At 43.6% G+C, this 26,381-nt stretch overlaps 1 protein-coding gene and 1 long non-coding RNA gene across 6 annotated transcripts in view; one reads left to right on the top strand and one right to left on the bottom strand.

Moving 5' to 3' along the window:
• Positions 1–3,493: 3,493 nt before the first annotated feature.
• The window catches only part of ncoa1 (nuclear receptor coactivator 1), a 101,777-nt gene continuing 78,889 nt past the window's right edge, over positions 3,494–26,381 (bottom strand). For 3 of the 5 annotated variants that reach the window (XM_085133279.1, XM_085133281.1, XM_085133278.1), the window contains 9 exons: positions 23,659–23,835; positions 22,885–22,999; positions 22,631–22,799; positions 21,058–21,372; positions 20,140–20,241; positions 10,598–11,018; positions 9,180–9,342; positions 8,880–9,069; positions 3,494–8,187 (listed from right to left, as the gene is read on the bottom strand). In XM_085133279.1, the coding sequence (XP_084989405.1) occupies positions 8,008–8,187; positions 8,880–9,069; positions 9,180–9,342; positions 10,598–11,018; positions 20,140–20,241; positions 21,058–21,372; positions 22,631–22,799; positions 22,885–22,999; positions 23,659–23,835 (1,832 nt within the window). In that variant the 3' untranslated portion in view covers positions 3,494–8,007. The remainder of the gene's footprint in view (positions 8,188–8,879; positions 9,070–9,179; positions 9,343–10,597; positions 11,019–20,139; positions 20,242–21,057; positions 21,373–22,630; positions 22,800–22,884; positions 23,000–23,658; positions 23,836–26,381) is intronic. The other 2 variants (XM_085133280.1, XM_085133282.1) reach the window with 2 other exon arrangements.
• On the top strand, positions 11,016–24,712 carry LOC146501975 (uncharacterized). The gene is made up of 2 exons (XR_014869418.1): positions 11,016–12,050; positions 20,106–24,712. It is a non-coding gene; the product is annotated as an uncharacterized LOC146501975 (long non-coding RNA).

Below are 26,381 nucleotides of genomic sequence, written 5' to 3'. Positions count from 1 at the left end.
ATAAATTACCACGACATTCACGTCCACAATGTGTCTATGTAAACTTGAAGACGACCGTCTTGTAACGAGTAACATGATACCATTGTTACCAAACTATAAGTGGGGCTCAGAATTAGAAAACCATATTCATTCTTCCTGTCACAATGCTAAATAACTTCTATTTTATTATTAAAGTTGCACGTCCATGCAACTTTGCTCTCTCTAACTCTTTGTTTCCATTAAATGCACAGTGGTTCATTAGTGTAGCTGGTAGTATGGGCTAATAAACAAGACCATCATCTGCAAATTGGTTTAGCAAAATCTCACAAACAACTTCCAATTTCTGGGACATAAAGAACATACAGGAGTGACACGCTGCATTTCAAATGGTGCTTTTATTGCAATGTGTTGCATTCCCACATTCATAGATGTTATAGATTTGTTAGTCAAAGCATCATTTCCTCAAGGTTGGCATCCTCACCTTGGAAAAAAAGCAGAGGGATCAAATGCACGAGGTGTTTGTGTTTTGAGTGTAGTAGAGAAGTGTGTGTGTGTGTGTAAACTTGAGCAGCCACGAACATATGAATGAACAAACCTCCAAATTTTAGACTTCCAGTAGATGCAAATAGAGTTTTTAATTGTCAAACAAACAAAAACAAAAAAAGAAAAGAAAGAAAAGAAAGTTTTGTTTGTCTGTTAGCCTACAGGGCTCTCACTCCCTGCAGGGACTGGACCCGGCCTGAGACTGATTGTCTACAACATTCCAAAGAAAAGGTAGATTTCTTTATATTCACGTTACACACCTGAAGAGGAGGGTTGAGGGGCATTAAAAGAGACAAAGAGAGAAGAAAAGGAGAAAATATAACATGCATAAAATTCTCCCAGATGAACATTGTCACTCATATTGTCTTGTAATAGCTGCTCCGATGCCTCTTTAAAAACAAACTTTACATGAGTGTAATATACAAAACTGGACAAAATGAGTAAAATGTATAATATATATTTATATATATATATATATTTATTTATATTAATTTGTACAAGGGAGAAAGTGGAACCTTGGTCTTTATTTTAAATGAATTCTCCAGAGAAAGCATCAACGCCCCCAAAGTGTGGTGAGTAAATTACAAGCCTATGAACCATGTCCAACCTCAGACCCAATAAGGCAGCGCTTACAATACCTGACAGCTGATAGCGTGGTAGTTTTTTTTTTTTTTAAGTTTTGAACACCTCCATTAGGAATGAGTTGGAGTTATAAAAACTACAGACAGTCTTGGACCTGGTTTCCATTGAACCACCAACTCAGTAGGTAGAATTACACGACACAAGGTGGGATCATTTCCATGAGAAGGAAATAACAGGAGACATATCTACTAGGAATTTCTTGTGGTAGCCTCTCCCATCGGTTTGGGATCAGGAATCTTGCTATGTTAGGATAAGGCTCACACAGGACTAGAGGAGGGCTGGAAAACTGCTGGCAACCACCAATTGCTGGGGGGGGGGAGAGTATTCCCCAACTGGGTGGTGAGTGATTGGTGGAGATTTGCAACAAAAACTTGCTCATAGTTTACATGGAAGACACAGACTTGTCTACAACCTACTGCGGTAGTGAAACATGAAAACATGCAACACAAGCCGGAAACGGAACGCTTGCCTTGAAATTAAAAGCTGCACCTTACCACTGCAACCACCACGTTTCAAAAGGTGCAACTTTTACTTTGAAGGCAAAGGTCTGCGTTGCTGGTTTGTGATGCACTCGTCACAGTTTCACTAACTTTTTGGTGAGTAGTTCAAGTCTTCCATGCAAATTACATGCGACTGCAACAATCTGGTAGCAATCAAAGTAATTGCAAGGTTTTCGGTGCAGTAACACATACCACAATACAGCTAATTACACCTCCACAAACCACCTGCCAAACAGCTGGGGAGTAAAGATTTTTCCCTAGCAACCTGTGGTTGTCAGGGTGTCACCAACCGGTCTCTAGGCCTGTTTAACTGAGGCTTCAGGCACCTGAACTGTTTTGGTGGAAAAGAGGTACAAGCGGTGCACAAATGTTGGACAGATGATGAGTGAGAACACGTTTAAGCTGATAAAAGCCTACTTTTGCTTTGTGGAATAAAATGTTAAAGGTCGTGAACTTGGCTACCCGCACCAGACATTAGACGGAACCTGCTAAATACTCAACATCAGGCAGCACAAAAAACATGAGGCAAGCAAAACACGAGGGACAGTTAGCGTGCTGTCATTTATGTCAGGTCACCACTGTGGCTTAGACAGAAAACACAGCTGCATTAATGACACCTATAAAGCAGTGAAGAGAAAAAAAAGGAAAGCGAATGGCAAAGAGTTTGGCGAAAGCGGTCATGAGCAGGAATGTTGTGCGAATTGAGCTGAGGGAGGTTTTTAACAGTACGCCTGGGGATGGACGTCACCTGAAGATGATTAGCATAGTATTCACACTGAGGATCGGTCGGTGCAAGTCAGAGAAAGACACAGACAGGATTTTTTTGGGATAATGGGTATCCACTACGGGCAAGTTCTTCACAAAGAACCTGAGAAGTTGTTTAGGTTCAAATTAAAGTACTAAGACTAACTCTTCTTGGTACATTCAGGGGACACGTCCTATCTCTGAATACTGATCTGATTGAGACAGTTACTGATGGCCTTTTCACTCCAAGTAAATCTGATATAAAGTGCAAAATTAGATTGTATTTGCAAATTCCTGGAATAATCTGATTAAACGTCTACGTGTGTAAAAAAGTCATTTCTTTATACAGTATTTTTTTTTATAAAGTTGAAAAAAGGTTTTTAAAAAAACCCTGGTTAACAAGGTTATTACTGTTAAACAGCAAAGGAGCAATCTTTACTGCAGAAAGTATATACACGAGGCACCTCAAGTTTGGTATAAAGTATTCAGTTGATGGAAAACCAAAAACCAAAAAGAAGAAGTGAAGGTCATCAGATATCGAGTGGGCTTTTTTAAAATTATTTTGTTGTGACTGTAAATATCTATGAAATGAAATGCTCCAGTGTTAACTCTACAAGGTGAGGAAATGCTTGTTTCAGTAAGGTGCATAGCTAAGGGTTGCAATGTTTTTTTTTCTCTTCCTGTAAACGAGTGATAGCACTTCAGGCTCAAAAGACCTCAATGGCAAAAAGTGGAGACGTCTCGAAAAACTGACCTAAACTTTGGGACATCACACAGCTTGCTGCTGTAATGCCACAGGAGGTACGAACACGCAGAGCAGCAGCAGAGAAATCCAATAAAGGGGGCTGCTACATTATGTTGTGTCCAGTGATGATGAGGTTTGCATATGAGTCCATGAAACGTGTTGAAGCTTTGGTCATTTACTACCGATGAATGCAAGAAGAAGAAGAAGAAGAGAGGCTACATCAGTCAGACAGAAAGAAAGAAAACATCCAGCTCAACTGGGCAATGCTTCTCCATAAAACCAAGGCTCCACTCTCCCAGATCTGCTTAAACTTCTGACAACAGAGAAAATTAAATAATATGGCCTTTTTTTTTTTTAAATTAACCCGTACAAAAAGCCAGTCCACACTGCTTCTCTCTCAGTAAAATCACATTCAGCAGTCGCTAAAACCATTCTCTGGCATAGTCATCTGAAACACCCACAGGTACTGTGCAGGGTTGAAAAGAGTCGAAGAAGAAGGAGAGAATCATATAGGACATCTTCTATCTTAGAGAACACCAGATATACAGTATTAATCACACATACATACACACTCACTGATAGTCATATACATACATACATCATCAGAAATAAAAATAAAAAAAGGTAGAAAATCAAATCAAATAAAAATGTGACGGAGGCGAGTAGTTATTTACCACAAACTCGGAGCACTACTTTTTTTGATTCTGAACAAATACATATTCACATTTCTCTGTTATATACATCATGTTGACATCTTGAAACCAACGTTACAAAAGAACCTAACCTGGTACCTGTTACTTGTAGTGATGACGGAGGGAGGCTAGTAAAGGAAGCAAAGGAGGGACTGTCGTTTCCACTGGATGGCTGTTGCATATAAAACCTTACGCTGGATGTATTTGGCATATATTTTTCCTTCTATTTTTCTTTATTTGCAGGTTAAGCTGACAGCTGCTGCTGAGTTTCTGCAATGAACAGGGTTGGAGAGGAAACCACTTCCATAGGAATGCCTATTTCATGCAGGAAAGTGAAAGGAGGAAGGCTGACACTGACAGAAACCTTTCAGAAAGGTGCGTCCTCCCACTTTGTGCAACTTCTGCCGTCCAAACAGTGGCGCAGGACTGTCAGGCAACTGCATTCAAACAATTCTCTAGAAAATACTCCTCGAGGGGGTCTAAAAGGGTGTTAAAATGGTCTGAGGCTTGAGGCGGGGTTGAGATATGTTCTTGCCTTCAGTTTCCCCCTGAATTTCTGATTTTGGAGGTCAAACATTCAAATAATTGAGCTGGAGCTCCTTACCACAGTAACCCACAAGGATGATCATGAATTCAGGCATTTCTAAAAAGTCAACAATTAACTCTATTCCTCCAGAATCTGGGAAACTTTCTTGCCTTCTCCTGCTTTGACAAAGAGTTTGGAGGTAGTACGTTTTTAACTGCTTGTGGACTGCGATGCAGTTCAAAGGACCGAAGTGGGAAAAATTCTCAAAAATTAAGCGACACATAAGGACTTTTTTTGATCAATTACATTATTTACAAAACAAAAGCAACAAAAATTTGCTGGTGAGTTTTTGCCACGTTTTGCCCCCACTGTTGTATTTGGTGCACTGCATTAATTTTACATACAAGTTACTTTTATTCCTTATTCTGGGACAAATCCATCATATTTAACAATTAGTAAAGTCGATGATAACCAAGTGCTATGTTTGCTTCTTCTTGATTTATGAAAGAAGACTTGTTAGCATGATTTTAAAATAAATCCATATAAAAATAGAAAGAAATCCTCTCTATAATGGAGTTGTTTTTGCATTTACTTCCTGAGCCACTGTTTGGACGCACACTGCATGATTCTGCACACAAATAACACGTCAAGATTGTCACACAGAGCGTTGCAGATGAGCACAAAGTGGTTCTCACATTATTAAACACTTCAGAAGTTGGTGGGTGGAATGTAGACCTTGCATACTATCCCTCTTTTTCTGGGTAAAACATTGCATACGGCGAAGTATCTCTGTGTAAAGACACAGGAAAGAAGCCCTATTCCACGCGACTGCATCACCTACGTGAACGACAAGTTTTGGCAGATTGAAGACTTATTAGCTGGGTGGGTGGGTGGGGGGAGGAGTAAGCTTTATTTGAAACCTTCTCCATGGATCAAGTTTCCACGAGAGAAAGGAAATGAAATAATAAACTGAGACCGGTTCGATCAGGGAGCACCCGATATTTGTGCTGGCGTTGAGACATGGCAGATTTGACAGGAGGAAACTCGAATGATGCTCCCCGACAGAACGAGCCCTGCTTTTGAAAAAAAAGAAAAGAAAAAGAAAAGAAAAAGACCACCAAGTTTGGTTACACTCATTCCAAATGTTGTTTAGCATCCTCTAATTTAAACCTTTGGATAAAGGGTGTCGGACTGGAGCAAATTTAGAAAAATCATATGCATTAGGAAGTGCCTAATCCACATATTACATGTTTATAGCTCTACAATATTTTAGTCATGTAAAGAATATTAAGAGGCAACATCTCAGCAGGGTTTTCTCCTTCTTAAATTTCCGGTAAGGTGTAAGTAGCACATCTTAAGATTTGAATTTTTTTGTCACGAGAGGTCTGTTATCGCTGAGAGACACAGTGTCTGACTGAGCAACAGTAGTCAACAGAAAACTGTATATGAGTGTGTAGCCAGTGGAGTGAAGTCTTCATCAGGGAAACCAGAGGTGGAAGGAGAAGAGGGTTAAATTCCTCGTAATAATAATAATAATAATAATAATAAAGATTCCCAGGAGGTGAGGAGAAAATGAAAGGATGTTTTTGCAACTCTTCCTGTTTGGATTCAAATTCATGACAGCTTTAAATCAATTATCCATCACATCTTTGTTAGGAACTTCTATCACTAAAGCCTCTACTTAAATGTCATTATATAGGAACAATATCCAAAAGCGTGCCGTTTGCTGCGGCTCACAGCCCGGTTTCAGTTTATCATTATGCTTTGTTTTTTTATACAATGGTTACAACACATGTACTGTCTGAAACGTTTTTCTGAAAGTATTGTACATACATAAGAATAAAAAAAGAGGAGAAAGCAAGAAAGATGGCTAACTAGCTCCCTGGTTACAACAAGAGAGAAAGCAGAGCAATCAAACCCTTTTTTTTTTAAGTGTGGCTGCATGTAGTGCTGACTGGGACGCCAAAGGGAGCGAGATCTACCTTTTTTTTTTTTTAAAAATTCTTCAAAAACCAAATCGCTTAAAAGTTTCACATTTTAGAAGCTGGAATAACATCTTCCTCCTCCACCACAACATGTAGCTGTGTTACAATATCATGATGCCAAAAAAATAATCTAAAAAAAAAAGAAAGAAAACCTGGATCGAATCACATTATAATATATATGTTTTGCTTTTCTGAGTAATCAATTAATTACATTTGTTTTTTTTCTTTGTTTTTTCTCATTTTTTTCTTAAAGGAAAGCAGTTACAAGAGTGAGCTCATCCCCAAGTCTTTGTCCTTCTGTACTGTACAATACTACCTGCCTGCATGGTGCACATGGCAAACAACACTGATAGGCTGAGAGATAGCATGAAGATACACAGAGAGAGAGAGAAAGAGAGAGAACCCAACGGGGCTCTGTATTCACAGCTGCTGAGGTGAGGGGTAAAATGTGACGGACAGACAGTTAAATAATCATAACAGTCCTTTTTTCTTATACTTTGAGAAAAATAAAACCTCCTCCCAGGGGAGGAAGACACGTAAAGTTCCAAACTGAGCAGCATCCCGTCTGTCTCCCATCCATCCATCCATCCATCCATCAATCTATCCATCCATCCATCCTGGCTGTTGTCAAAGCTTGTTCTGATGATCGTGAAGATGATGATGACGGCGAGAGCAGAAGTTTAAAAAACAAAAAAACAAAAAACAAAACAATAAAACCCCCAATCCAACCCAAAACACAAACAAAAAAATAATGATGCAATAGAATAATATGTTGAACAAGTAGAAGTAGAAGAAGAAGAAGCAGAGCTTGGGAAAAACTCAAACTTCCACCAGGCACCGTAGCTGATAGAGAGAGACAGTCACAGAACCAGCTGATACTGAGCTTCTATCCCACAATGCCACAGAGGTCTGAAACCTTAACATTCCCACATCGCTGAGAGACAGGCAGAGAAAAAACAAAACAACAACAACAACAAACAAACAAACAAAAATAAAAGCCAGAGGTGCTGCTGTGTGGGATAATCCCAACACTTTAAAAACACTGAGCCCAGCTGTATGCTGCAACTCATGCTCCCGAGATGCGCTGCTGCTGCTTGCTGTTTCGACGGCCTGACAGAAACCGTCCGATCAGAAAAAACAAAAACAAACAAAAACATATAAAACACAAATAAAAAGGAGGCCGGCCCTGATTTGACAGTGACAAAAACTTGGCAAAACTACAATGACGTTGCAGTTGTTTTCTTGGGTCAGGAAGCAGGAAGTAGGTCACCAAGGAATGAGCAGCAAGACAACACTGCCTTTAATAGGCTGAGGCAGACAGACAGGTTGTCAGACAGATTAGACAGGCAGGTTTAAATACACTGCTGCTCCTTCTGACTTCAGTCTTGACTTAAAATGTTCTGGGCATCAAACAACCAGCCCTGAATCCCCACCCCTCCCCAGCACAGAAGTGGTTAGGCTGCGAAAACTCCACTGACAGCCAGACCTCTCTGAGCCTACTCTGTGGCCGTCCAAACATCCATCCGTCCGTACATCGATCCATCCAAAAGGTGAGACAGAGACAGCAATGGGTCTGGTGCACCGACCCTCCAAGGAGGAGGTGTAGAAGTGAGAAGTAGATAGAGTAGGAGAGCTGAAGAGGTGGGGGGTGTCACTCAGTGAGCAGCTGCTGGAGGAGGCTCTTCTGCTGGGCTTGGTTGTTCTGGGAGCCCTGGGGTCCGGGGCCCTTCTGGGAGGCCGCAGCTCCGATGGAGCCCTGGTTCAGGTAGGAATCACTGCCAACAAGGTTCACTGTGCACTGGACGTCCGCAAATACCTGGACCTGCTGCACCTGCAGAAACACGGGAATAAAGCGCGAGGCAATGCTTACAGAGGGAAGGAGGTCGCGAGAACCATCACTGACAGCGTCGGGAAAAGTCTAAAAGCTGTCAATCATTTTGACAGATTTGCAAAGTTTGATGCAAGGGCTGTTTTGTTGCTTATTCACTACTTTGCATTGTTTATTATGCCATTTGTTGAGGCTACAAGGTGTTTTTTTGTAATTATTTAAAAAATAAAGAGGTGGTTTGTAACTTAGCAACAAGGAAGCCTCTGTAAAGGTTGGAGCCTGCACAATTAACCTGATAAGAACAAGAAAGAAACGGTGCATTTGCTGAACCTTTTTGACCTCACTAAACATTTTCAGAAGCACACGATGCAATCCAAAAAAAAAAGCAATTTAACTTGGGCGTAAATGGAGAACTGGAAGGAGAACTCTGCATCCTATGAGCATACTCTAAAATAAAGGCACAAACTGAAACTATGACAAAGCAAATGCAACTGGGGTGTATATGCCGATGCAAAGTAAAACAGGAAATAAAAGACAACTGAGGCTAAACACGAGAACACAGAGGGTGAAAGCATGTTTAAGAAAAAGAGGGAACACTAAGGAAAGTAAAAACAAAGTCACCAGGCAGTGAAAGGTGGTCAGTGGGACATGAAACTATCACAGCTGTCCAGGCTGGCAGGTTCAAAGACACTGACCTGCTGGTCGTTGCACACTGAACCAACGTTGCTGAGGTTACTGTTGCTCATGCCAACTGACTGCCCAATGGGAGGTAATGAGCTGACGCCACTCGAGCCCCCGGCCATGGAAACGGTGATGCTCATGTTGTTATAAACCCCCTGCTGGCCAAACGCCTGCCCTGCGCTCTGTCCTGACTGACTGAACAGGCTGCAGCACAGAAAACAGTCAGAGATTAGTTAAAACCGGCCTCACAGATTTAATTTATTAATGTTTGCAACTCGTCTTTGTTCCTTATAAACCGTATGCGTGCTCCTAACCTGCCCACGCTTGTTGGTTGCCAGCCTTTCATGTCGGGTGACTGGTAGCCAGTAGATGAGTTTTGCTGAAGTAGAGGACTCTGGGAGGTGGAGTTCTGAGGTGATAAAAGTGGGCTGGAGGGGCTCATCTCAGGAGCAAACGGTGGGTCTTGCTGGACCACAGCTGTAACAAAGAAAACATGGATGTTTCAAAGATGTGAAATCATAGTAAATTTATGTAGGTGAATCAATTTTTAAAAGGTTTTAATGTTCTTAGGCACAAAATCAAATTCACCAACCAACAAAGTGGGTGGCAACACCTTCCGAACAGAAACGCAGACACAATCATGTGCTTAGAGCTAAATGCACAACAAAGAGCCTCTATCCAGTCACTCAATATGGAAGAGCAGATTACTGAGGTCATCAACCTACTCCTAAGAACGAGCCCAGACACTTTTGGAGGAAGCTCATTCCTGCTGGCTGAATCTACAATTGTTGTTACCATTTCACTGGTGAAAGGTAGATTAGCACCTTCAGCTCCACCTCTTTATTCATCACAACAGATCAGTTTAGCATCCACACCAATTTTTCCTCCAATTTGTGAACAAGGTTTAAATATGTCCTCTTCAAGGAAACTTCAAATGGGGATGAATCGCCGCCTTAATATGGTGAAAGGGTTTAATCCTAGACCCTTGCTCTTGGTCAGGTCTTAACGGGCAAACTGGTCCGGGGTAAGGAGTGAGGGTGGAGTGTATGTTGGAAAAGACAAGAAGAACCCTGTGACCTGTCCGAGGCTACGCACACAGAGGGAGGGGGTCACCAAAAGATAACCTTGAAGTCTTGCTTTTTTTTTGTTTGTTTGTTTTACCAGTAAGGGCCTAGCCAGTGTTAGCCTGAAAAAGCAACATGGGGCAGCGCTCCTGCAGAACTCCAGACTGAAGTCGAAGTTGGAAGCCTTGGAAGTCTGATTCCCAGCTGGCTTTAGGGACTTGCACCTCTAAGTCTGTCAAACTGTTAAGGGTAAAACTTCATTATAATTGGTGTTAACCAATGGTAAACTAATAGCCAATTTAACCTCACTGTTGAACAACGGCATTATAAGTTAATTTTACCCATCAGTAGTAAAACAATCATTTATTTTTATGTCAGTTTGTGAGATAAAAATATTTGTTTAACAATTCCCTTCATGGTCCTACTTCTAATTGCATTTAATGCAGACCACATCCTATTTCCTAAAGCTACCCCAGGTGCCTTGACCTAAATGAAAGTCGTCCCCCCTCCCCGAAAAAAACAATAAAACAAAGCAGAACAAACAAAAACCAGGTTCACACCAACATCTCTTCACTTGTCTCCACCTGTATTAATTACAAAAAGTGTTGATATTTTAAAGTGAGCCTGTCGTGGTTTAGTTTTTGGTTATTTTGCTCCCGTGAACTCACCGGACCCTCCAAACTGCTGAAACAGGCCTTGCTGCAATGAGGAGTTGACGGTGCTGTTGAACTGGCCCTGCACGCCACCCATCAACGTCTGGTTGTTCAGGGGAACTCTGCCGGGCAGCTTGTTGTCCAGAGGGCCCGCGGTAATGGGGCTGAAGTGACTTGGTGAGGTAGGAGGGTTTCCCGCCATCGGGTTGTACCCTGGTGGGAAGTTGAACTGCTGTTGCTGCTGTTGTTGAGTCGTTGTGGGGGGAGCTTTGGGGACCCTAGGAGTCCCAATGGGCCCCACGGCTCCAGTGGGAGTGCCTGCTATGTTCTGTCTCATCAGCATGACCTTCTGCTGGAATAGCTGGCGTTGGCGATGCTGGATGCTGTAGAGTTCCCGCTGACGCTGAGCCAGCATCTGGGCATTCAGCGGAGGCTGCTGAGAGGGAGCAAAAGAGCCTGTTACAGAGAAATTATTGCCCATGTTCAACCTAAATATGATAGTTAATCTTATTATCCTGAGCTGCTTTGTACAGGCTTAAGAAAGCAAATTCACCCAATTTAAAGACCAGCATAATAACCATAGTACAGTACTTAATTTCAATCAGCTCCTGATAGGGTTCAAAGATCTTATGTGGCTGAAACTGGCACAAAAAGACAATACAAGACCTAAATTAAAGCCTGCATTAGGACACTTACATTCTTTTGGGTCTCACCTGACCCCCCAAAAATCAGCTAATTATTTTGTATGATAACTTTTGTTTATTAAATGAAGTCATGCATAATTTTACCTTCACACTGTAAATATTTTCAGAGTTATAGAGGTGCGTGGAAATTCAGTATTTTTAGTTTGCCCTTTCTTGGGCCCTCATATCCTCGTTAAGTGCAGAAACATGAAGTCTCCGGTGCGGAAAATTTAAGCTCTATTAAAAAACTGCAACCAAATTCATTTGCACCGATTGCGAGTATCTAAACCCAAAATGTTGGTGCGAAAGATACTTTTCATTTGCTTTCAAGTTTTCTCCAGTCAAGTTGTCAGAAACGGTCGAACATCCAGGGCACCCAGGCCTGTTTCGATCACTTTATATCACAGACATTAGACTGATGGAGTTTTACAGCAAACTATGATGATACTGATGATGAAAGTAGGTTACAGAAAAAAAAACTCATGAACAAAAAGGTGTTGGGTTTACACTGTGAGATTTAGAGCGGGTATAAAACATATATGACTCTTTTTAACAAGAGCTTAAACAAAACAAAAAGAATACTGTGAACTTGTTAAATTAATGGACAGAAATGCACATTATGCTTAACTGAAATGTGCAGTATATAAACAGACACACAGTTATTCATTTCTATGGCTTGAATTTCAGCACCAATATTGATTATTATCACTTTTTTTATCTGAAAAAAAAAATCTATAGTTAAATCCACAAAGTTCAGCCTGCTAACAAAAGCAGCAGCGGTCAAGGTAAGCGACTCATGTTGTAACTGACGTCAGACGCCGGAGATTTTGGCGGAAAATTAAAGCAAATGGTAGTTTAGATTTGAACAAATTTCTTTAAGCTTCAGTATTACCAAATACACTTATCAATTGTCTCATAACTAACAATATTTGTCTAAATAATCTCCAACACCCTGGAGAACAACGGGGAGAGTTTAGAGGCTCTCCAAGATTATATTGATCAGTGCTTCAGGATCTCGTGATGAAGAAGGCCCAGAGTGCAGCTTCCCCGGCCAAATCTGAGACGCCGTCGTCGAAAAGACAACGCCCGGCAGATTCCCCCGGCACAACATCGCCAGCTGGCAAAGATATTGCCGACATACTGGAGTCAATCGACAAGCGATTGTCCAGTTTCGACGCAAGGCTGTCCCTGGTGGAGATTCTTCACCGGGAATTTAAATGCTTGCGAGAATCCCTGGAGTTCAGCCAGCAGCAAGTGGAAACGCTCGCTGCTGAAAATGCCACGCTAAGGGAGTCGGTGAAATCTCTCACAGAAAATGTTACCCAGCTCAATAGAGAAAATAAAAAAATAAAAGAAACGGTTATTGATCTACAAGCTCGTAGCATGCGTGATAATCTAGTATTTTCTGGTATTCCAGAAGCCGCTGGAGAGGACGCGGAGACCACGGTAAAAAGCTTCATCAAAACCCACCTGAAGCTGCCGGAGGACACGGTGAAGAACATCGTCTTCGATAGGGTGCATCGCCTCGGCCCCATTCGGGCTACGGCCGGGAGACCACGTCCTATCGTGGCCAAATTCGGCCACTTCAAACAAAAGCAACATGTGAAAAGCCGCGGCAGGGAATTAAAAGGAACGGACTTCAGCGTGAACGATCAGTTCCCCAAAGAGATCCTGGAACGACGCAGGGTCCTCTTCCCAATTCGACGCGGCTTCATCCAGAAAGGCTCCCGCGCTGTCATCGCTGTGGACCGGCTGTACGTGGACGGACAGCTCCACCGCGACACCAACATCACTCCGTGGCTGTATTAACTTCAGACCAGATAAGAATCCGCTACACCCTTTCCCTATCCACTCACACTAACTTGCATTAACATCTGTTTAACTTACCGGTATCAAATCGCATCTTAAGTGTGATTTCATAGCAGTATTAACACCGTCACTCTCCGTCAGTGATTTAATTGGAATGTTTACGTTTTCTTTTCTCTCTTCTCGTTTTTTTTTTTTTTCTCTTTTCCCCCTCTTGTTTTTATGCTGCTCACCCTCGTCCTTGGTTTCTTTCTTTATTTCTTTCACTGCTTCGATCACCTGCTTCCACACTCATCCACAAACAACATCATTTATTTCGACACTTACTCACTGCACGATCACGCACAGTCATGCGCTCAACGGCAGCACATTTACATCAGTCAGACAGCGCACACAGACCTACAGGATACACACACTTAAGCCAAGCATACTCATATTAGTAAATATGCAAACACATAGTCAGACTCAGGGAGCATCTCGCCACACATTTTTTCTCTCTCTCCCTCTCCTTATTCATGAACAAGTGATGTATTCTCTCCACCTGTCTAAGCGACACACACAGAGTACACCCCTAGTTATGTACAGACATCTATGGGTGCACTAAGATTCGTTACATGGAATGTAAATGGAGCTGGCTCCAGAGAAAAGAGGTTAAAAATATTTAACCAACTCAAAAAACTACAGGCAGATGTTGTCCTTTTACAAGAGACCCACAGACCTCTTAGAGGTTCGAATTAACTTAAAACACCTGAGTTTCCTAATGTGTTCTCAGCTTGTTATAATTCTAGACAAAGGGGAGTAGCAATTTTAATCCATAAAAAAATTTATTTCACAGTACTCGATACAGTTATAGATCCAGAGGGCAGATTCTTAATCATTAAACTATCTATACTTGATAAAAAGCTATGTATTGTAAGTGTATATGGTCCAAATGTTGATGATCCCTCATTCTTTCACGGTTTTTTCAGTGCACTCTCTGAACACTTAGATGGCACACTTGTGCTTGGAGGCGACCTCAACCTTGGACTGAATGAAGAAATGGATAGGCTCAATACAGCAGGAACTCAGCGTAATTGGCAGTCCACAAATATAATCAAACAGTATATGAGCGACTTTGGTCTTTGCGATGCATGGCGCTCCCTTCACCCCACCAGTAAGGAATATACTTTTTTTTCACATGTTTATCACTCCTACTCTCGTCTAGATTATTTTTTGGTCAGCAGCTCACTGCTGAGTGACGTTTCAGACACTGAGATTCACCCTATAGCTGTCAGCGATCATGCTCCTGTATCTTTAACACTAATGCACAAGAATAATACTATGCCAAGTAAAAACTGGAGATTTAATACATCACTGCTTAAAGATGAAGACTTTATTAAATATTTTAAAAAAGAGTGGACTTCATATTTAGACTTTAATGACACTCCCGGAACATCAGCTTCTGTTTTATGGGAAGCAGGGAAAGCTGTGATGAGAGGTAAAATAATTTCTTTCTCATCACATAAAAAGAAAAAAGAAAACAAAAATATTCAGGAATTAGAAAAAAAACATCAAATCACTAGAAGAAGCCTACGCGTCCCACCAAGATCAGGAAACATTGAACAAAATACGCAAAACAAAACTAGAATTAAATGAGATAATTGATAGAAAAACAAAATTCTTAGTACAAAGACTACGCTTACAAAATTATGAACATAGTAATAAATCCGGTCAATTTCTAGCAAACCAGCTAAAAATAAATAAAGAAAAAAACAACTATATGTGCTGTTCAAGATTCATCTGGGAACACAATATATGAACCGAAACAAATAAACAACATTTTCAGGGATTTCTATAAAACGTTGTATTCACCACAAATAAACCCATCTAAAAAGGAAATTGATCAATTTGTAGACAACATAACTCTCCCAAAATTATTAGACTCTCAAGCAATGGCACTGGATTCGCCACTGACATCAGGTGAACTCCAGGAAGCCCTGATAAGTATGTCCAATAATAAGGCTCCAGGTCCAGACGGCTTTCCTGCAGAATTCTACAAAGAATTCTGGACGATTCTAGCACCAGTTTTTTACAGAACGTTGTTAGAAATCAAAGAAAAGGGCAGACTTCCATCAAATATGAATTCTGCAAACATTAATCTCCTGCTAAAACCAGGCAAAGACCCTGTATATCCCTCAAGCTATCGTCCAATATCCCTTATTAATGTAGACCTCAAAATAATCTGCAAAGCTCTCTCGAAGAGACTAGAGAAAATAACCCCCCTCTTAATTCATCCTGACCAAACTGGTTTCATAAAAGGTAGGCACTCATCAACAAATACACGTAGATTACTTAATTTGATAGACTACTCATACAGTAAAAACCTTGAAACTACAATATTTTCCTTAGATGCAGAAAAAGCGTTTGACAGAGTTAACTGGAAATTTCTATTTGCAACTTTACACAAATTTGGTTTTGGATCTTCTTTCATCAACTGGTTAAAAATATTATATAATTCCCCAACAGCTTGTGTCAGAACAAATGACCAGACATCCTCCAGCTTATGTCTCCTGAGGGGCACCAGGCAGGGATGCCCACTCTCCCCTTCACTGTTTGCAATTTTTATCGAACCACTAGCAGCAGCAATTAGACAGAATTCAGCAATTAAGGGCATAAAATGCAAGAACGTGGAACATAAAATCAGCCTTTATGCTGATGATGTGTTACTCTTTCTCACAAACCAATATCTCTGGGGTGATTGAATTGATAAACTCTTTTGCAAGAATATCAGATTACTCAATTAACTGGTCAAAATCTACAGTCCTTCCTATTAATTGCTGCTTCCATAATTCCTCTTCTACTCCACTGCAATCGGGAAATATAAAATATTTAGGTATTAATATTTCTCCCAAGCTTGCAGATCTAACTAAATTAAACCATACACCACTTTTAAAGAAAGTAGAAGGTGATCTGGCTAGATGGAAATGTCTACCCATATCACTCATGGGAAGGGTTGCTGCTATAAAAATGATGGTATTACCAAAATTAATTATTTATTCTCAATGATCCCAACTAAACCGCCGCAAGATTGGTTCAGATCTCTAGATTCATATATGTCCAAATTCCTTTGGAAAAATAAGCCCCCACGTATAAGCTTAAAAACACTACAAAAGACCAAGGATAAAGGAGGATTAGAACTACCTAACTTTCAGCACTACTTCTTAGCCAACAGGCTTCAGTTTATCTCAGGATGGCTAAAACATACCCTTTTAGATGAACCTTGGCTAGATGTAGAACAAGCACTTTGCAATAATCTAGAGATTTCAGATCTACCATTTATCAGCTCAAACATCCAACGACATGAATGCTTCAAAAGCATCAACATCAGCTCTTCTCTGACAGCATGGTGGGAGTTTCTGAAGTTGACAGAATCTTCATTAATCCCATGCAAACGTACACCTATCTGGAACAACCCTGACATATTACAAAACAATAATATGATAAACTTTTCAGATTGGAATGGTAAAGGAATCAAATATGTAGAACATATACTAGAAGGAACAGAATTTATTTCATTTGACAGACTAGTTACACAATATGGGATCAACAAGAAAAGATTTTTAGAATATCAACAAATTAAATCCATAATAAAAAAGAAATTTAAACCGGGTCAAGTTTGAACTACAAACACCACCAAGTGTGGTTCAATTTTTTTACTCTTAAAACCCCCAAATTACTATCCAAAATATACAGAATGCTTTCTAAAACAGATGAATCAATATCACTTCCTATTGCAAAATGGGAAGCGGATTTATCAGTTAACTTAGACCAAAGCTTCTGGTCTCAGATTTGCTTAAAAACCTTTCATCTAATCAGAAATCCCAGTCTTCAATTAATTCAATACAAAATACTACATAGAGTGCACTATACAGGTCATCGGATGTTCAAGATGGGCTTTGCATCTACCAACAAGTGCTCACACTGCCAAACCAATTCACCGGACAATTATATCCATGCTCTTTGGTTCTGTCCACCAGTTCAGAAGTTTTGGCGCGAGATATGTGAAGACTTATCAAAGTGTCTGAAATGTAACATTCCAACTTCCCCCTTAGTGTGTTTGTTGGGCAGCTTAGATAATGTCACTTCAGAAAAGAATATAGCCCATATGGTTTCACTGCCCTATGCATAGCCAAGAAAACAGTCCTCATGAACTGGAAAAATAAAAAACAATCTTAATTCTAACCAATATAGAAATTATCTATTAGATTACATTAGTCTTGATACAGCCTCTGCCACCACATCAGATCAATCGCTCTGGCTCCTCTGATCAGCTCCATCACCTAGTGGGGGTGGGGGGTCATATTTTGGTCTCGCCTTCACTGTTGTGATTGGTGTGGGGGTAGGGTCAGGCTTAGGGCGTCGGGGGGTTCCCCGGGAGCATCTTCCTTGGGGGGCTCAACCCGGGGTAGCGGTCATGGCCAATTAGGGGCTCTGTTGGCTCTTAGGTGACGGTTTCCTCGTGGCTACGTGCAGCAGGGCTAGGGGAGGGTCTGTGCTGACGGACGGGGGTTACTGACCTGGTAGCCTGGCTGCCCCTGGGTGGGTCCGGGACGGGCGTGAGGTTCTGGGGGCGCTCCGGCTCTGGCCTGGGGCCCTGGCCGGGCCTCGGGGGCCTGGGTCCTGGTTGGTGTGTTGCCGGGGTTGTGGGCCGGTGGGTATATGGGGGCCCACCACTGGCGCAGGGTGCCGCCGGTGCGCCGAGCCACCTGGGGGGCTCTTCAACTGGTGGGGGGGGGGGGGGGGGTTGTCACATCTTGCAGGAGCTTTCCTCTCTCAGGAACTCTCTCTGCAAGAGGGGAAGATACAGGAGAGGTGGAGGAAGATCTCAGCCTGGGCGTCTATTGTCTTATGTAGTCTGGAAGATGAGTGGATGATGGGGTGGGTGCAGTTTTCTCTGTGGTGGGGTTGGGTGGACGGCCCCGGGCTCTGTGGGGCCGGGCGGCGCCGCTGCACTGGGCCCCGGTTCGGATGGGCCTGGGCCCCCCTTCCCTGGCGGGTCGCGGAGTATGGGGGTGCCTACTGGGGTCAGTGGGGGAGCTGGCCCCAGGGAGGGGTCACTTGCCCCTCCCTTCCTTCCCTCCCCATCTCCAGCTGCCTCCCTCTTCCCGCTCCACCACAACCACCCACACATGCAGGGCCTTGGAGTAGGGGTGTGTCACCAGGGTGCAGAGGAGGTAACCCCCCCCTCTGTCCCCTTCTGGCTGCCTCTGCCTCAATTTTATCCCGCAACTTAGACATTCACATTACTCACACTCTCATTACACATACATATAGGATCTTGGGGGTGGGCACGCTACACGGAATCCCAATTACCATCAGGGTGTACACCTCACCCCTGGCGTCGTTGCCCACCTCTCAATTTTAAATACACGTAGACATTGAGGGCTAGCAGGAGGGACTATGCGCTTACCTGCTGCTCTCTGGCAGGTAGCTCCATGCCCTCCTGGGTTTTAAATGCACCTTAGAACACACATACATCAACACTACAATGAGCGGGTGGAGGGAGGTTAGGAGTCTTCTCTCACCCTCGTTCTCTGCGGTCTGCTGGAGCAAGGGGGCTAGGAGGAGGAGTTGGCCGTCCGACTGGGGTCCGGAATGTGGGGCCTCCCTGCTGCTGCGGAGTCGGGGCGGTCTGCTTCTCCCCACCGCAGGGAAAAGGGTAACACAACCTGGGTCTGGGTGCAGTTCCCCCCTCCAGGGGCAAGGGTACCTAGACCCGGTTTGTAGAGTACGCTTGGGGAGTGTGATTGTGTGTACAGCGTCTCTTTATGTCTGTCTCCACGTTGGTTGAGTGTGGAGTAAGTGCATATGAGAGCATGAGGGTGGGAATGGATGTTTGTATCTGTGTGTGCCTGTATGTCTGTGTCCATATGTCAGGTTGGGTATCAGACGCCACCTCTCTGAGGACAGCTCAGGCCCTCCAAGGTTTGGAGGCCTATCTCCCCCCACCACTTCCCCTGCCGGGGGCGGACTCCCTCAGACATCGGTGCATTGGTGGTTCTTTGTGTCCGGGGGTGGGCGTCCGGGTACACACCGGCTCACTCCTTGGCGGCTGCTTATCGGGGCCTGGAGCCTGGGGCTCGCTTGGGCCACTTCGGAGGTGGGGTGCCCCCGGCCTCTCGGCCTGGGGCTCGGTCACTCAGGCACAGCTGGCTGCCGGCGGAGCTCACGGGCACGTCACTGCAACCCAGCCTGGCTTCTGCTCCGTGGCTGCTGGGTGACCCCTCATCTGGGACTCTCCTCAGCTCTTTCTGGGACAGTGGCACGGCTGCCCCTCTGTTGGTCTTCCTTGGTCTCTTGTGTTCTGGGGGCCTCTGGATGTCTGGGGTTTTGATCTCCTCCATACCTGCTTCATGCCCTGGAGGACGGGGCAGTGGCCCCCCACACCCTCTAGCAGATCATTACATGAGGGAACCTTTTAAGAAAACAAGCGCGTCCATGCTCACAGGTGTACACACGGGTGATCACACACACAAACTACACCCTTTTTGGCTCCTACCTCAATGCACACTGTGCTGTCGATCTTATGTGCTGCACAATAATGTTTAATATTTAGTATTTACTGTCATATTCCCATATATCATTGTGATGTTGTTTATTGTATTACTCTCGTTTTCTTCTGCTTGTTTTCTTTTTTCTTTCTCAACAGGTGATCCAGGTGATCGATATATGTATTTTTTTTTTTTTTCTGCTTATTCTGTTGGTTTTTGTTTTTTGCCCTTCTCCCCCGTCCCTCTTCTCAACTGTTTTTCTTTCCCTCTTTCTTTCTCCCTTTTCTTTCCCCCAGTCAAGTCTGTCCCGTATTCAGCAAGTGAAAATAAAATAAAGAATAAAAGGTGAATCAAATGGACCATTACGGCAAAGCTGGGATGGTCAATTTGGTAAAGAAAATCCGTTGGGCATCTTTCTTCGCCTTTAGACAATAATTCTGATGGCAAAAGAGCCAAACGGGACAGGCAAAAGAAAAAAAAAAACAAAAAAAAAAACAAAAGCAGCAGCGGATGGTGACTCTCTACCACCGTGACTCACTTGCGAGGGCATTTGAGGTTGTTGCACCCCCTGACGAATCCCCATGTTCACATGCTGGGCTCCTCCTGGAAACTGATTCATCCCTGCCAGCCTGTTCTGGAGCTGCAGCAAAGAGAAAATCACAATGAGCAGAGGTCAGACAGGTTGAACTAGACCAGAGACACGATAAGAGCAATAACAGAGAAGAAGAAATTGAATCAGAGACAAAGAAAATAACACTATTGGACAGTGTGGAGACAGAAGAGAAGAGCAGCGGGGAGAAAGAGGAGTCGAGCACTAGTGATGAGAGAGGAGAAAAAAGGTAAAGGGAACACATAGTTTTATCTCAGCTGCCTGTTATGCCTTGTCGTGGTTTCTCATAACATGGTCACAGTTTCAATAATATTTCATGTGAGTTTGAAGCTTTAAATGGAAGGTGACCTTAAAGAGACAGGAGCTAAAATGACTTATTTCAGACAGTGGAATGATCTAGGGCAGGGGTGGGAAACTCCAGGCCTGAAGGGCTGGTGTCCTGCAGGTTTTAGATATCCTCCTGGGTCAACACACCTGTATGAAATGATTAGTTCAATACCAGGCCTCTGGAGAACTTCAAGACATGTTGAAGAGGTAACTTAGTCATTTAAATAAGCAGTGTTGGATCAAGGACACATCTATAACCTGCAGGACACCAGCCCTTCAGGCCTGGAGTTCCCCCAGCCCTGATCTAGGGCCTGCACTGTTAACCATGTAAAGCTAATTTTAATAAAATTATGGAGCTGGGAATTAGCATAACAGGTCAATAAAATTCTGTGAATAAATTACACCTAAACAAACTTCACAGTAGTTACTTAAAATGTTAGAGGCAGAAGAAAAGAGGCGACATCATTTACAGGTTAATGAGCTGAATACACACCGGACAAACTGACTCTGTGTCCTTACCTGCTGTGGGCCTTGTAGTCTCTGCTGCAGCTGCAGGCGCAGTTGGTTCGGTGGCAGCCTGACCGAGTTGCCCATCCCCTGTGGTCTGGTCATGCCTGGCCTGAGTCCCATGCCCGTCCCACCGGGGAAGGCCCCTCGAGGGGCTCCGAACCCCAGACCTTGCGCCCCCACCGTGCCCAGCTCTGGAGGAAAAGGAGCTTGTGGAGCTGGTGTGAATTGGGAAGGGTAGGTGGGGAGTTTAGGGTCTATGGAAACTGGGGTGGCAGTGGGTTGCTGGGGTGGAAAATTTTGAGGTAAAGGGTCAAAGCAGCCACCCTACAAAGAGGGAAATAAAACAGGAAAAGGAAATCATTATGACGATGTTGTCTCGTAACCACCACAAAGTGTCCTTCAGTAAGATGGGGTAGGATTTTTCCAGTACTTTCTAGTCAAGTTGCCTTTTAAGTAATATGTTAGTATATCTATTTGGTCATTAAGAAGAGAAAAAAAAAACATTCTGGAAAGTGAGAGCAATAACATAAAAGATAATTATTGGACCTGGAGTTACTTGAGACCTGAAGTCTGAAATCAGACAGTTGTAGACAGTTTATCTGGAACACCAGTCCGCATTAATGCTAGCATTAAGTAAATGAATGGCTATGACTAAAGACAAACTTAGCTCAACCCTTGGACCACATGATACGATCACAGTTACATGATGACAGAGGACTCCAAAGCCACACTTTGTTCCTCATTGTTTACTTCACTGTTCAACTGCCAGTACTGCTGCTGTTATCTCCTCACTCGAGGTACAGCTTCCACGTCAGTCCATTACACAAAAATCAATCTACAGATGTCATTTCCACAGCGTACATGTATAGTCACTTGCACTTAGAGAGCAATTACTTTCTATCAATGATTTGGCTCCGCCCAAAAAACACATCATCTCCTGTTTTCTGGTTTGGAAAAGGAAGTCTGACATCGAACCATAATCATTTTCAGCCATTTAAACAACGTCGCTGCCCCAGCAATGTTGATGTTTTTGAAACACTGAAATCTTTTAATTCCATTTAAATCGTATCTGATGTGTTACCTGAGTGTTACAAAGAACTGAAAGAAGCATAAAAGCCAGAGATCGCCTGTGATTATTTGGCAGTTTATCTGCTTTTAAACAAGACAAAATAAACTATAAACGACTGCGGTTAGAAGAGTTGAACAGAAGTAAAGGTAAACATTATAAACTAAGTGAATCACCTTGTGTTTTACTTGAATGCCGTCCAGGAGTTTTATTTATATTTCTTGTGCCAAATCCTTGTGGATGGCACAAAAAAAGGCCAGCAGAGGCTGCCAGCGCTTCAGCTGAGCAACTGTTTTGAATGCTTTGATTAATTATAGCAACATCGTAAAATTAATGATCATGCACTGGTCTTAAAATTAAACTTGTAAAGCCTTTGCAGGGCTTAAAGTCCAGTCTGCTGGTCAAAGTGTCCAACAGCAAAAGCTAAAGTGCTCTGTTAATGTGTTTGTAGTATAAAAGCACTCAGAGAGTTCAGTAAGCCTTTCCACTGTCTTCCAAGCTTTATGACCTACTCACCTGTATCAGTTTGTCGATACCCAGGGCTTTGTCAAGCTCAGCCAGTTCGCTTTCATCTGTCCCACTGAGGAAGTTAACCAGCTGCTCTAATAGAGCCTTCTCATCGTTCCGGGCTTCAGGTGTGGTTGGAGGGCCAAGCACTTCATCCAGCGTACAGGGCACACACTGCCTGCTCAAAAAGACAAAACACCGTCTTTCCCACGCTCCCCTCTAGGCTATGAAGAAGCAGCTTAGACTTATAAAATCAGACTTACTCTTGTGGTGATGCCAAAGGAGCCTGCAAAGGAGTTCCCAGACCATCAAACGTCAGGGTGTCAGACAGAGCCAGAGGCTGAAACTGGGAATCACCCACATCCATCTTGGTTTGACCTGAAAGGAAAATTCATACACTAAGGCTCGTGGAAGAAAAATGTTTATGAACAACAGCATGCAATCTTTAGGTTTAAAGTGCTCTGTGCAACTTTTTTCATATATTAGATGCCTTCTACTTCCCTGTGTTCAAACAAACACATTTTCTACTTCCAGCATCAACAGGTAACAAGATATATATGGAAGTTACAGAGTTCATTTAATCTTGGTAAAATCTTTACCACGCATGACGTAGCATCATATTGCCCTCTTCTCAAGTAGAGTGAAAAAATTGATCATATATAAATTTATATCTATCAAGGGCCTGATTTATATGTCAGGCCCTTGATAGATTGGAATCTGGCCTTCTCGTTAAATTTGCTACCGTCTGGTTATAGCTGTGGACTGTGCACTTCATCCACATGCTAAACCAAAAAGACTGACTTTCAATCACTTACACAGCTGCTACAAGCTACACTGTTTGCTAACACAGAAAGCAAGAAAGACAGTTGATGCTCAGCAATTTTAACTGAGATGGGAAGCCTGCAGAGTGGCACAATCCAATTATAATTTATGCTGTCATTACAAAGTTTGTTGTTTCACTGAATTTCTTTTTAATAGCAGAATTTAGTTCTGACTACACAAGGTAACCAAACGGTGGCTGCAGTACACTTATTTACCAGTGGTTGAGGTGAAAGGGTTCATAACTTCGGCCTCTGGAAATGGACTGCTGTCTATGGGGGTCTGGAAGGGGTCTCCTTGTCCCGGTTGTTGGCTTGGAGTGGCGGGATTGCAGAACTCAAATGAAGACTGACTCTGAAGGCTGCAGCCAGAGGGCGGTCTGCCATCACTGGGCCCTGCGACACAAACACAACAAAAATCACTTGAAGTATTTCATGAGGAAAGAAATACTTTATGTATCTCATAATATAAAATACTAATAATATCTGGCAGATATATTTTATTCTAGGAGGTGATATCATGTGGTATGAAATATTTCCAACATCTGTCGCTGCGGGAGATGAGCTCAAACGTGCTGCGCTGCCTGTCCAGTTAGCCGTGCAGAGGGTTGTCAGGACTAATAACGATGGATAACAGTTTGCTCAGTGACCACCTCTCCACCACAGCCTTGAAAGTATCCAGCTTTCAGCCAATCACTGATCATTTTATTCAGTCAGTGTCACCAGATCAGACCACAGCCCAATTACAGTGTGTTCGCTATATGTGAGTGAAAGAAAATCTCCAACATTTTGCTCCACTCAGTGCGGATTTCAGCTTCCCTAGGAGCCCACTCATCCCCAAATTTGAATATAGCCTCTATGTTGGTCTTCCAGTTCAGTCTGGACTATCGTTGTACAAACCTCCACCACATGAACATCCTGAGTGTGCAGCCACCCCTTTCCTTCTGACATTCATCCCCATCTCTCTGATCTTATTCACATTCAGAAGCAGACCAATCCACAAACTCATCCACTAGTGCTCTATACTCCTCCTCCTGCCCATCAGTAATGCATCCAACCATGCAGACCCAGAGTTGTACTGAAAGCCTAGCTATGACAAAAATGCATCCATTTATTTTCAAGCAATTTTGGGGGATTTGTCCTTTGACGTGCAGGACAAAGAAGGACGTAATCCACTTCAGACATGCTGTTGCTACTGGAAAATGAATATATCCAGTAGGAAGAGAAGGTAACCAATCTTAATGTGACGACCATTATACAATAAACATTCTTTTTTTTTTTTTTTTTTCCGCCTGTCCCATTTGGTTCTTTAGCCGTCAGAATTGTTGTCTGAAGACCAACAAGGATACCCAATGGATTTATTTTGCCAAATGGATCATCATGGCATTGCCGTATTGGTCCATTTGATCGACCTTTGTTCTTATTATTTATTTTATTTTCAGTTGTTACAGACGGGACAGACATGAGTGAGGGATAGGAAAGGGAGAAAGAAAGAGGAAGGAAAAGAAAAACAGAAGGGGAGAGGGACAGTGAGAAAGGGGGGAAGAAAAAATATCTCCGGGATCACCTGTTGAGAGAAAAAGAATAGAAAACAAGCAAAAAAAACAAAACAATGCAACATACTATACACAACACCATCGCATTAATCTAGCTAAGTGTAAACAGCAGTAAATACTAAATATTGAATGTTGTTGTGCAGCACGCAGGACAGTCAGCGCACAATGTGCTTTGAAGTAGCAGCCAAGAAAGGTGTGATTTAAGTCTACGAACAGTGAACACCCATGTGCACACCTGTGTGGATCGGCGCGCTTGTATTCAAATGGTTTCCCCATGTAATGGTCTGCTAGAGGATGTAGAGAGCCATAGCCCTGTCCCCCAGGGCATGAAGCAGGCATGGAGGAGATCCAGGCCCCAGACATCCAGAGGCCCCAGAGTGCAAGAGCCCAAGGAGGACCACCGGAGGGGCATCCGTGCCACCTTCATGGGAAGGGCTGAGGATCCCCAGATGAGGGGTCACCCAGTAGCCATCGGGCAGAAGCTAGAGGGGGCTGCACCGGCGTGCCCGCCGGCTCCGCCGGCAGCCAGCTGTGCCAGAGTGAACCAAGCCGCAGGCACAGAGGCCGGAGGCCCGAGGGCCCCCCGCGCCCCGGAAGAGGCCTGACCGAGCAGCAGGCGCCAGGCCCCGCCAAGTAGCCACCGGGAGTGAGCTGGCACATGACCTGAGCGCCCAGCCCTGGACACCAAGAACCAACAATGCACCGACCCCTGAGGGCATCAGTCACCGGCAGGGAGTGTGGTGAGGGGAGATAGGCCTCCACACTTTGGAGGGCCTTGGAGTTCCCAGAGAGGTGGAGTCTAAGACCCGACCTGACATATAGACACAGACAAACAGGCACACACAGACACAGACATGCATTCCCACCCTCATGCACACATATACAAACACTCAGCACTCACCCAACGTAGGAATAAACGTAAATGGACATGTACACACAATCACACTCCCCAAACATACTCTATACCCCGGGTCCAGGTATCCTCACCCCCAGAGATGGAAACGGCACCCAGACCCAAGAGATGTTACCCTTCCCTCCGGGGTGGAGGCAAGCAGACCGCCCCAGGCTCCGCAGCAGCAGGGAGGCCAATCGGACAGGCAGCATCTCTTCCCAGCCCCCCCGCCCCGATGGCTAGCAGAGAACGGGGGTGTGTTAAGACCCCATACCTCCCTCCTCCCGCTCAAGTGTAGTGTTGCTGCGTGTTGCTCTAAAGTGTATTTAAAACAAGGGAGAGCATGGTGCTGCTGCCAGAGAGCAGCAGGTGTTAGCACGGCCCCTCCCGAGAACCCTCAATGTCTACATGGATTTAAAATTGAGAGGTGGGCACCGGCGCCAGAGGTAGGTTTGAATACACAGACCGTCTACTGGACGCCGTTAACGTGCCCA

The sequence above is a fragment of the Neolamprologus multifasciatus genome, chromosome 15 (genome assembly GCF_963576455.1).
Source record: "Neolamprologus multifasciatus chromosome 15, fNeoMul1.2, whole genome shotgun sequence".
In the NCBI taxonomy this organism is placed as follows: Eukaryota; Metazoa; Chordata; class Actinopteri; order Cichliformes; family Cichlidae; genus Neolamprologus; species Neolamprologus multifasciatus.
This window is presented reverse-complemented; position numbering and strand designations above follow the sequence as displayed.